This window comes from Nelumbo lutea, chromosome 4, assembly GCF_056320005.1.
Source record: "Nelumbo lutea isolate HS-2025 chromosome 4, American lotus-T2T, whole genome shotgun sequence".
Classification (NCBI taxonomy): domain Eukaryota; kingdom Viridiplantae; phylum Streptophyta; class Magnoliopsida; order Proteales; family Nelumbonaceae; genus Nelumbo; species Nelumbo lutea.
Genome location: NC_142687.1, coordinates 31,491,021 through 31,504,085, shown reverse-complemented (window position 1 = coordinate 31,504,085; position 13,065 = coordinate 31,491,021). Strand labels below are relative to the sequence as shown.

At 35.4% G+C, this 13,065-nt stretch overlaps 1 protein-coding gene across 1 annotated transcript; it reads right to left on the bottom strand.

Moving 5' to 3' along the window:
* Positions 1-1,788: 1,788 nt before the first annotated feature.
* On the bottom strand, positions 1,789-2,652 carry LOC148854992 (DUF4228 domain protein). The gene has a single exon (XM_088982184.1). It carries the CDS (start codon positions 2,570-2,572, stop codon positions 2,090-2,092), a length of 483 nt encoding a protein of 160 aa, XP_088838310.1. The 5' UTR covers positions 2,573-2,652; the 3' UTR covers positions 1,789-2,089.
* Positions 2,653-13,065: the final 10,413 nt, after the last annotated feature.

The following is a 13,065-nucleotide window of genomic DNA, read 5'->3' as shown; positions in this document are numbered from 1 at the left end:
CACGTTTTAATCTCGTGCGGAAAAACCCAAAACAACGCATGGAAAGACGTGCATCTGCCAAATGGTCTTTGGGCTGCCTAGATCTTATATCAAAAGCTCAATATGTCTATTGACTGTCAGAGCTACGAGAAGATCTTCTCAAAAAGACTTGCCAAATGGGCCCTAATTCTATTAAACATCTTCACTGTTACTTTCTCAAAAAGAATGTAGCATGGTAGTGTTGAACTTTTCTTTTTCAAATTAATAAACTTTATATGATTTTTAAATGATTATTTTATTAATATTATATGTTAATATACTTAGGCCATGTTTGGGAATGCTTAAAAGTAAGTGATTATTTGGGCTGGGACTACACCATTAAACATTTATTAGTGTTGGGGAAATAAGCCCAAAATAAGTGCTTATTTTTATGCCTAAATTTCTAGCTTTTTTGCAGTGCTTATACAATAAGTACTTATTCAAAAATTTCTTCGAGAATGTCCTTAGTAAATTTTTAGAATACCAATTATACCCTTTCAATGTTGTTACTTTTAGCAACAACATTGTTAATTTTATGAAAGCACTTTTATGAAAATACTTTTATAAAAGTACTTTTACATGAAATCTCTTATATGAAACTACTTTTGTAAGAGCATTTTTATGAAAGTACTTTTATAAAATCACTTTTATGAAAGTACATTTATAAAAGCAATTTTATAAAAATACTTTTACGAAAGCACTTCTACCAAAGTACTTTTATGAAAGCACTTTTAGGAAAACAATTCTATCAAAGTACTTTTATTCATTCACTTTTGATTGGATATTTTGAAATTTTGAAAGAAAATGAAGGACAAAAGAGTCATAAGTGCTTATTGGAGAAAAAGACCTCCAAACGTCCAATATAAAATAAGTCCTTATTTTTTAAATTAAGCATTTGAAAAGTTGGGCGCCAAATATAAATAAGTGCTTTTTCAAATAAGCACTTGTTTTTAAACACTTATTCAATAAATACTTATTTTTAACAAAAACACTCCCAAACATGACCTTATATTTATATTATTACTTGTTTTAGTTAATTCTAATTAAATGCAACTATTAAAACAACAAAAAATAATTAATAAATTAGATGGATGAACCAAAAAATGGAAAAACCCTTGTTCACAACCACCCATTTTTGCCATGTTTAGCTTATAGTGGGGCCTACGTCCTCTATGATTGTTGTACTTGTGCAATAAAGAATGTACAAAGTACCCCTCAAAATTTTCAGGCCTGTCTTTAATGTTGCTATAACATAATATGAAGGACATCCCATTTCCAATACTTCCAAGGGTTGGTCGATGTCCCTAACAACGGAATTGTATACAAAAGAGAGGATTCACTCCACCATTGTAGATTTAATGCTTAATATGGGAATATGAAATTCTATCACCGCAAAATTCTCATCTGCTCAGAATAAATGTAAAACACCGAAACTTCCTACAGGAAGAGGAAGTTGATAAACTTAACTAGACATCTAAATAGGGGCGGAATATCAAACCATTGTCAATTCTATAACATATATACTAAGGCTATATTTGGTTTGGTAGAAAATAAAAGAGCAATAGAAAGTTGTTTTCTTTCAAACCAAACACAGCTTAAGAGATATCCCAGGAAGAAAGAAAGCCTTACTAATTAGTTGGGCTGGAAGCCTGCCTGGAACTTGAAAACTAAAACAAGATGGCAGAAGGAATTAGGCCCACAACCGTCATCAGTATGGCCTGTATGGCAACTTGGGAAGATCAGTCAGTCCTGACTCTTGTGTAGAAATTGTTGATATAAAAAATAAAAATAATATCTGCAAATGGGCTCCCAAATCAGACCCCACTCCATTTAGTTAACAAGCCTATCTATGATTCTACACAAGCCCTAACCCAAATTTTTTTATGGGCTTAGTGGCTTAGATATGCCAACCCCAACCCATTTGGCTTACATTTGATGAAGTTCTTCAGTGCTCGCCTAGAATCAGAATCTACCCAACAACAAATGAAATCACACCAAAAATCTTCACAAATAACAGAAAAATCAAAATTGAGGAGACCATCATCTGAACCTTGTACTCTATCTTCTCCAATCATAGCGTACACGGAGTTTCATCTATGGTATCCAATGATGGCTTCCACGATCTCTGGGTCGAGTATCTCTCGATAGGCTCCAGACTTCTGTCCAGCGAGTCCATTGTCTTGAATTCTGACGGGAACAGGCAGAAATCAGGGAATATCTTCCCGATGTTGTTAGAAGACCCACGTTTTGTTGCTCTGGAAGCTCTGCATGAAAGAGAATCCATTTCCTCATCTGTCAGCACAGAATAGAGCATCTCGATAGGAAGAAGAAAATAGAGGTGCCGCTGCTCGAGCTCTACGTCGGCCCCTAGTCCAGGAACTCGGTGACCCACCTTGAGATCGCTTGATTCACAGACAAATTGGCAAGGATTCTCTAGCATGAGCTCAGCTGCTTTAATTGGCCTTGTGTAAACTTCCATTCTCCCATCGCAGAACAAAACCTTCACTGCTCCATTAGAAGCATTCGTAGGAGCACAAGATGTGGTGTTTCCCATATCAGATATATATATATATATATATATATATAGAGAGAGAGAGAGAGAGAGAGAGAGAGAGAGAGAGAGATAGAGAGAGAGAGAGAGAGAGAGTAGTGGATTGGAAACTTATCCCATGTTAGGGAGCTCAGTTGCAGGCTGTAGAAGAATGGTGAATGTGTTTATTTTGACAAGGGTCTAAGCTTATATACATATCTTTGTGTGGAGGAGAGAGAGAGAGATCTTTTTCAATAAAGGGGTGGACCCTTGGAGGGTTGCAGTATTTTAGTTAGGGGAGCACATGGGGGGGCATGGAGCAAGGGTCTAGCCAATGCGGTAGAGCCAAGCTAAGCACACGACAAAACCTATGGCAGGACATGGGAACAGGAGATTTTCTACAAGAAATATTCTTCTTTCTGGTTCGCCTAACACTGATTAGGTTTTATAATAAGAAGAAAGAAAGAAGAGAACAAACACAAATGGGTCCTACCTATACTATTCCTTCTAGATGCCTTAGAATATGAGTTTCTCCTTGCTATCACTGATGAACTGTCATATCTTCTCTCTGCTAGGTGTGTAGTCACATTCATATATTAGCTTGCAAGATGTTCCATTGCACTTGTAGCTTAATATCATATCAACTCTGCTCATAGTCCGGACAACCATCCCATATAAAAACTATACCACCAGAATATTACCATATAAGTGAATGAATCATTCAATTCACTGCTTGCCAAAATCTACCTACATTTGAGTGGAAATAATAAGAAATGATTTAAGGGTTCATAATTATATATGGCATGAAATAGAACGAAATGGCAAATGGAAATAGGATTCATGTAATCGACCTAGATAATCAAACAAATAGAGGCTATCCATGCCAAATAGATAAGGTGATCATAATCTGATCTGATGGATGAAATCAAGTAAATTATGTTCAGCCAATGGATCATAGAACACAGGATGCTTTCTCAGTGCATGCAACAATGCATAATTGCTGGAGAATATATATATATATATATAATATTGGAGAGTATTGCTATACAAAGTGGTTGTAACTTCCAGGGGGCCATTTTATTACTTTCTTATGAAGAATATTTGTTAGCCCAGTTCAATTATTAGCATCTCAAATTTATTATATAAAGATCTCAAGATTTTGGGTCAGGGTTTGGATTGAGTATCCCAAGTAAGTTTTTTACTGAAAGAGGAAATTAAGAGGTTATTGGGACACAAAGTACAGGAACGAGCACAAAGTTTGATAGGATTGGAGATCATTCTTCTTGATTCTTCTTAGTTCTTACGCATCAAATATCACTCATTAGTACTGTCATGATAAGAAGCAGATGCAACAGTTGATCCAATTTTAGTAGCAAAGCAAATCACTTTGAAATGTCAGGTTTTTGAGTTGAGTATATGGATGTAGACATGCTTTCCTGAATCAGCTATTAGGGCAAAAACTGCTTTCATGATTGTAATGTTGAGAAAGAAACTTGGGTGTGAAGAATTTGCAGCTGGAGTATGGTGAATTGGTGATTGGTAGGTTCGCCATTCATTGAATTAAGCTTTTTCCTTGATAGGCTTGACACTCTCATGAACTTGTCATGTACAAGATGATGGATATTGATCTAACTAATTAATTAAATTCTATATAAAAGCTGAGTCTTAAAATATAGGACCAAATTAGAGACATGTGAGTCTCTAGATTCGCTCCACATTGTGAATTGATTTGCAGAGAATCAAGTTTGTAGTTTTTGGTAGTAGGTATCATGAACCTGGTTTTCTTAATAGTCCAAAAGTCCAATTGATGATAATAGTTTAGACATATGGAGGACATAGGGGGAGTTGGTGCTGGTGCTGTTCAGATGATCACATGCATGTGATTTGATACTGATACATCATATTACTCTAAGAGAACATCTATACTGCAATTTTCACATTATTTTTTCTTTTGGCCGAGTTTGGAATGAGTATAAATATAAATATGTAGGGTGAAAAACCTTGTATTATGTATGTATTTATATTGTACGCATTTGTATTTATACTCCTTCCAATTGGCTCAGTTTGGAAGGAGTACAAACACAAATATGTAGAGTGTAAAATTATATATTTTGTATGTATTTATATTATACATATTTGTGTTTCTACTCCTTCCAAACTGAACCTTTGGATTTGCTAAGGGGTATAAATTTTGATGAAGAGTTTTTTTTAATAGTTGCATTAAATACAGTGATTTAATGATTTGTTACAAGTTGAAGAGACTGAAAGAACTAGAAGTAGATTGAAAAGGACTGAAAAGCACCTATTATTAATGATTTTGAAGAGACTAGAAGAGCTAGAGGTAGATTGAAAGGGACTTAAAACACCTAACGATGGATGTGGCACTGAAACAATGGAGAAACATAGTCCCGTGCTAGAAACAAAGTGAGCTAGGTAACCGATCAAGAGTGAATACACCAATATTTCGTACACATGAGGCCCATGTGAGACCCACACCTTATATGTAGGGAACATTGGTGTGCTCAATCTTGATGGGTTGTCTAGCCCACTTTGTTTCTAGTTCATAGGTCCTGATGAAATAGGATTCGTTTAGGATAAGGCTTAGTTGATGATGATGAATTTAGGATCATAGATTTATCAAGCAAAAATAATAATGATAATAAAAAATTGGTATTGATACATGATCCTCCACCAATAAAAAAAGAAAAAAAAACTTCAATTTACAAGTCTTTAATTCAAAACAACAATTAGGAAAGAAAAGGAAGATTCACACAAGAAGAGGACCTATTAAAAGTTCAAAAATTCTTGTCCTCCTACTTGGTTAAGTATTGGATGGTTATCTGTCAGACAAGCCATATCACCAAACTAGAATTATTTTTATAATCCTAGTAATCCAAAGCATTGTTGTCAGACCCAGACATGCATGCAATGGGAAAGCTCATTGGGACCTTTTACTGCTGGTTCAACCAGCAATTTAACTGTTCAGCCCACAGAAATCATAAAAGAGGGGACCCAGCAGAAAGCTCTCTGGATCACTGGTTTGACTGTTGATCTTATCCATGTCTGACAACACGACCCAAATAGTCATGGACAATTCATACAACCATGTCGATATAGGATGCGAGTTCAGATCTGCTGATCACAAAATGTCGGTCATATCCTGGGTCATAATTCGTACTAGAAAACATTTCTTCATGAATTATGATATAAAGTATAAAAAATGTTCCCAATGTGTAGTTGTAAGATTTCATAACCAGCGTTTGTTGATAATAGATCTAAAACACTTGGGATCTCCTGCTCGCACCAATCATGAAGGAACATGTATGTATAGAACACCGGTATGTTTACTTGTAATTAGTTATATGTAGCTAACCTACCTATGTACACATGGCCGTGCCGGCAGCAATTCGGGCTCTTCTTAAAGCTCCAAGAGTTTTAGCACCCAAAAATAACAATTTTAATTCACCATTTACTCTTGACACCCCACCTAGGTTTTGATCCGATTATACCAGATATGGATTGGATTTGGATTTTGAAATCTGTAACCGATTAATTATTGAACCAGATATGGATTTAACCATGTCCAATTCAATCACCATCACCATTACATTAACCCATGTATCCAAACTCAACCATTCACCATCACCATTACATTAACCCATGTCCCAACTTTATGGGGCTCTGCTATCTGGTCTGCTATTCCAGCCTGTTCAGTAAACCAATAAGAATCATCACATGATGCGAAATTAAGCGAGAACAGTGTGCCGTAGTACTTGACAAAAATATCAGAAATCAAACTCAAGACCTAATGTTCCAATGGAAAACACATGAACAATTAAAATCTGCTACTACTGTTTGTGAGGGCCCAAAAATCAGCAAAAGCTTATTTTGGGGTTTGTATAAATGCACCTATTTTTAATTGTTGGATTCTAAAAATGATCTAAATTCCAGTAGTTTGGCTGAGTCTGAATTATAGCCTGTTTGGCTAAGGGTCAATTTGGTTTAAACTCGAATAGCTTTTATATGCCATGAATATATGGCATAGGAGCCATTATTTAGTGTAATGGTAAAATTTTGAATAATAAGGGCGGTCACTTTTGTGTGCCATAAAATGCCTTAATCCAATTTACCTTTACTAAGACCCTAGATAGCTCAGGCCAATGGTCATTTTTAATTAATATTGGCATAATATGATTAGATATATGTATTATATTGTTATAATATTTTTTATTAGTTCACAAGCCCTACCTGAGTAGAGGTGTAAAGTGGGCCGTGCTGCGGGCTGAGCTGACCCGTGGACCAAGCTTTGGCCCAAGTCAGGTTATGCACCGGTCCAAAGCTATTTTTGCCTATTTATTTAAAAAAATTGAAAAAAAACTTAAAATTTTAATTTTATATGAATTTTGATGTATACAATTGCTTATATATACAATAATTAAATAAATTAGTATAATAAAATTGAAAACAATTGTTTATTTTATTAATATATTATATACTATATATTATTATATAATATATAAATATATACAATATATATATATAAATAGTATATATGGGGTGTGTTGGGCCATGTCAGGCCGGGCTGCGGGTGGTACGACCTGCTTGGTTGTGTCATGCTATGCCGGTCTATCGACTTCAAACCCCAGGCCCAACATGACATGGACCATTGTGCCGGGCATGGCATAGCTCGTGGCCTGTCGTGCCGTACTGTGCCGGGCCGGTCCAAAGTTGGGCCAGGTCGTGCCGAGCCACGAGCGGCACGACCCGATTTACACCTCTATAGCTGAGTTGGGCAAAGCTAGGCTTATCTTAGCCAAGGGTGTCAATGGGCTGGTTTTCAGTTGGATCCCATCCAAATCAAAATCAATTTGGATGGTATTAATTGGATTGGATTGGACTTGATCCATTTGTAATGGACTCATATTGGACTGGATCAGATTGGACCAAATCCAGTCCAGTTGACACCCCTAATATCAACTTAGCTTGTCTATACCCTTGGTCATAAAAGAACAAGCAATAGCATTATAAGTTGATTATGATTAGACTTGCTCATGGACCGAATAACCTAACAGGCCGACCTGGCCCGGCTCGATCTAAGTTGGGCTAGGATAGGATTTTAGGCCTGTAGGATCGGGCTTGGGCTGGACCTTTTTTTGAGTAATAGTAATATCTTTCATTATTTTTTTTTCAAGTAATAGTGATATCTTTCATTATTTTTTTAGGTTTTAGGTCTTTTAATATAAATAAAATAGTTTTTAATTGAATAAAAAAAGAAAACAAATATTTTTTTTCCAAGTTTTTAGCTAGGCTTGGGCTTAAACCCGGGCTTTATATGAGGGCCAGGCTTAGGCTTAAGACCTAGGCCCAATGGTTAGAACATGCTCAGCCTTGGGCCTGAGCATATTCTGATAATGTAAAGGCAAAGCCCAACCCGACTAGACAATAAAAGAGAAAAAGAAAGTTGAAGAAAAGTAAGAATTTTAGAAATTAGTGGAAAGTCAGAATAAAATATCTGTGGATCATTAATTATATTAGTACTTATAGAGGTGCATAACACATATATTAGTACTTTTCTAGATGGATAATCATAAAATAAATGCTACATACTGTGGCCCATTGTTTGTGGTCCTTATTATGCACATGGGCTGATGGGCAACCAAGGTTTTTTTTTTTTTTTTTTTTTTTTTTTTTTTTTTTTTATGGTCGATGGGCTTGATGGCTATTGATAGATCCATCAAATTTGTTATTTATCCACCCCACCCATAAATGAGAAGGTCTCCATCAAACATGTGCAATTTACTATTTCTTGCAGTTCCATACAAGGGAGAGGGTAAAAGCTACTTTCAAACAAATCTATTGTAGCACCTTACTCATTGTGATAAATAGATGGGTATTTCGTCACTTTGAGGATTGATGAGAGGGGATATAATGAATTGAAAAGTGATAAATCATATTACATTTTTTGTCTTTACATAGGGCAGTTCATGGGATTGATTAAACTGACCAACCTGACCCAATTCGACCCAAATTGATTGGTTTTTAAGCATTACCAGTTGATTTTGATTCGTAAAATAGGATAACCTGAGAGATCAATTCAGTTTTGGTTTGATTATATATAAACCGGCCAAAACCGAACCGACCCACCATATTAATAATAATAAACTTCAACTATGTTTAGCTAATGATCATTGCCTAAAATAGCTATTGCCTTTTAATGCAATGGTGAAATGGAATGTCCTTCACATCTTCCTATAGCTTGTAGCTCATAAGTCTCTCTCTCTCTCTCTGTCATGCCACATGTTCCAATTCCATATTTTCAATATCCCATTAATCAATTATAGTACTATGACAATGGACTTTCATACTTATTCCTAGTTTCCAAAATAGAGTAACGTAACATTTGATGCTCTAATCTAGAGACTAGAGTCTACTCCTCTCCAAGACTCCAATGTGAACAAAGAATAAAAAAAAAACCAACTTAAAAGAAGAAAAAGAACTTTCTATGGAGAAGATCATCTCTCAACATCCAAGTGCCTTCCTTTTTGGGAGAGCAATCTCTGATAACATCCTTGTAGCCCATGAAATTATCCACTATATGCAACATCCCAAGTCCAAAAAATGTTCCATTGTAGTTAAGCTGGATATGAATAATGCCTTTGACAAAGTAGAGTGGACCTTTTTGGAAAAGGCAATGAGAAAGCTGGGGTTTGGAGAAAAATGAATAGGGTGGATCATGAAATGTGTCACAACTGTGTCCTATAGGATTTTTATAAAGGGTTCCACTTTCAGGAGGATCCATCCAGAATGAGGTCTTAGACAAGGGGACCCGATTTCACCCTATCTATTTTTAATTTGTTCAAATGTGTTCTTTGCTATTCTCTATAATTTGGTGCAGAATAAGATGATGTTTGGCATAAAAATCTGTAGGCAAGCTCCGATGATTTCCCACTTTTTTTTTCTTTTATTTCTTTTTTTTTTTTTCAAATGATAGCTTCATTTTCTCCTCAACAAATTTTAATGAAGTGGGTTCCCTCCTTTAGGCTATCTTAGCCTATGAGCAAGCTTTCAAACAAAAGATTAACTATGACAAATAAGAGGTACTTTTCAGTAAAACTTACACCCAAGACTACAAAGAGCTCTGTCTAAAGTCCTCCACATTAAAAAAAGTAGATAGACCTTCCATCTATCTAGGAACTCAACCTCTAATACTTAGAAAGAAGTGTCATCTTTTTTATTTTCTATTTGAAAGGGTGGCCTCTAAAGTCATAGGTTAGAGAGAATCCTTACTCTCCCAAACTAGAAAGGAGATCCTTCTAAAGTCAGTAATCTCTGCTATCACTATTTATTGCATGTCTTGCTTCCTCCTACAAAAAAAAAATTGCTCTAACCTCCAAAAACTGTAGAGAAATTTTTGGTGGGGGAGTTCTCAGGGTAAGAGGAATTTGAATTGGATAGCTTGGAACTAAATTGTTAGAAGCAAAGAAGATGGTGGTCTAGGGGTAAGGGATCCTTATTTATTTAATCTAGCCATCATAGAAAAGTTTGCTTGGAGGCTCTGTGAAGACTTTCAGAGTTTATGGGCTACAATTTTAAAAACTAAATATTACCCCAATAGTCACTTTCTTCATGCTAAGCAAAGGTCAAAGATTCTCCTTTTAGGATGTTGTTGGAAGGTCAATGTTGGTTCAAATCTTAATGTTTGGTCTCGTTTGGTTTTATCCATGGACTCCGAATCTTGACAACTTTAAACCAATGAAACCTAGTAGTAAAGTCTCAAAATCTTATAGTCATCTCCTTGATTGACTTTGAGGGAAGATGTTGAAATATGGAGAGTTTAGGATCTTCCCGATGCAATTGTTAGATTGATTAAAAACATCAGACTAGCCTCAATGTCTAGGAAGACAATTTTATTTGGGCTCCAACTCCTATAGGCAAGGTTACTGTAAAATCGGCCTATCATTTGGCTGTCAAACTCCTCTCTCAATCCCCAAATTCTCTAAACTATGAAACCCTTCCAAAGGAATATTGGAAGAGAACCTAGAAAAAAGAAAAGTTGTAAATTCTATCGAGTGTCAAAAGATGTGGTGTTGCGAGAGATACCCCCATTCATGCCTTAATTTTGTGCAACAAGCCTAGATGTGTTTGGTTTGGTTTGGGTCTAGGTTTAAGGGCTGATTCAGTGGATTAGAATGAGGATTTTAGTAGGTTCTTGAAATCCATAACGAATGGGAAGCCGGTCTCTAAAATTGCAGCTAAATTGGCTATTTGTTTGTGAATTATTTTAAGGATAGAAACTCTTTTTAGTTTGAAAACACTGACACAAATCCTTATGTGGTTATTAACAATGTGAACAGGTCAATAGCAAAGACAATTTCAGCCATCGTCTCCGAGATTGGGAAGTTGTTCTAGATCACTAGTAGCTTCAAGTTCCCTGTCTTTTTGGCTACCTCTAATTCAAGGTGTTTTGAAAATTAACGTGGATGGAGGTTTTGCGGCTTCGTGCAAAGCATCTTTGGTTTCTTGGCTTGAGACAGTGATAGTGTCGTGTGATGGGCTAGAGGCGGCCGGTGTAGTGCTTCTTCTAAAGTTCTAGAGGAAGCCTTAGCTCTTTTATGAAGCCATGAAAGTAACCTTTCAAAATTGTGTCTCATATATGATTTTTGAGCTCGATAATCTTCATATGGTTAACTGCCTCAATACAAAATGTCATCAAGATATTGTGTTCATAATTGAGGATATTTTCAGCCACTACACAGGCCGTTTAGTGAAGTTCATTCGGGTCCCTCGAGAAGAAAATGCCCACGGGCTTGCAGTTTTTTGTCTTAGTTCTACTTTTTTGTTTTTGGACTTGCTCCTGCTTAACTTTGTGAAATTTTTGTAGTTTGGTTTTTGTTTTTTTCTTTGTTCTCTTCTTCCTTGTGTATGTTGTCTTGTTATTTGTTTGGTGTTTCTTCCTGTGTTAATCAATGAATATTCTTCACTAAAACAATCTCCTTTGTCTTCTAATCTATTTCAATATTGCGCTCAAGGTATCTTTTCATTTTCCAAGAGAAACCATACTTGTAGAACTATTCTAGATCTTTTAATCGTACAAGTACAAAACCTCTAAATTCAAGGCTGGGTTGCAAGCATTCAAGAGTTTGTGCTTGAATAAGTTTAAAAGAAAACTTGTTAAACAAGAGAACCCTCCTTATGTATCTATTCTTGATTAGATGCATCGTAAAGGATGAAAGAGCTCTCATTTTATGTTATTATTGTTGTCTTTTCTCAAAAAGCAAAAAGCATTTTTTAGATATATTCGAGTTCTCTTTTTCCGTGACGGAAGATACCTATGGCTCACTACTCGACCGAAACATATTCATCACATTTGGATCGATTTTCAAGAAAGTTCGTTTGGTTTTAGGTGATGTAATCCTCAACCCAAGTAGGTCGGTTTGATTGGGTATATTGTATCTAACCCAACCGAACAACCTATGTACAACCCTAACTTTACAACAGAAAGGGTAAAATTCAAAAGTAGGGATATTTAAAGAAAAAAGTGCAAAAATTCAAGGCCTATTCCTAATTTTTTAGACTAGTATGTTATGGATATAGATTTGTCATTTGGATCAAGCTAAGTGCTTTTTCAGGTTCCCCCACAAACTCCCTCATTTGATGATAAATAAAATGTAGTTTTTAATGCCTTAAAGTTAAAAAGGCAATTTTCATTAATAAATGCCAAGGGCCAAAATATTGATACACCTGATACCCAAATTTGGGTATTGGTGAATAGGGGTGTCAAGGGACTGAGTTTGGGTTGGACACTATTCGAATTAAAACCAATTTGAACTGGTTGAGTGGTCCAATAAAACATATTGAATTGGATTCGTCCAAACTTAATGGTCCAAAGTACTTATTGGATTGGACTAAACGTGGTTCATCTATAATAGATTCATATTGGATTGAGTCAGGTTGAAACAATATCCAATCCATTGATAGAAGTTAAGAGAAGGGATGCGAATAGACCAAGTTTGGATAGGATGCAATCAATATTAAAACCAATTTAAACAGTTTGGATGATCCAATAAGATCTTGAATTGGACCGGTCCAGTCCAAAATATTTATCGATTAGATTGAACCTACTCCATCTATAATGGACTCACATTGGACTAAGTCCGATTGGACCAATATCCAATCCATTAACAACCCTATTGGTGCATAATGATATGATTGATATTTTATATTTTTTATTGTTTTATTTTATAATGATTAGAAGTATGCCTTCTATCATCCCAAGATTTTCAATGCTTTGTAATGATTAGCTTGTGTACACCCTTATCCATAAAAGAACAAGTAACAACATCATAAATTGATTATGATAGAGTTTTTCAGTTTCTTATGATGCAATAAATTAGGATGCTTTTCTTTGAAACATAGGCTTAAGCTAAAAGAATAAAAGAGAAACTTTATAGTTTGACAGACAATAGAAGAGAAAAAGAAAGTTAAGGAAAAGTAAAAAAGGTGATGTGTATATACAT

What these genes read in the sequence shown, in the direction of transcription:
- LOC148854992 (XM_088982184.1), bottom strand. Translation starts at nt 2,572, where the DNA reads ATGGGAAACACCACATCTTGTGCTCCTACGAATGCTTCTAATGGAGCA.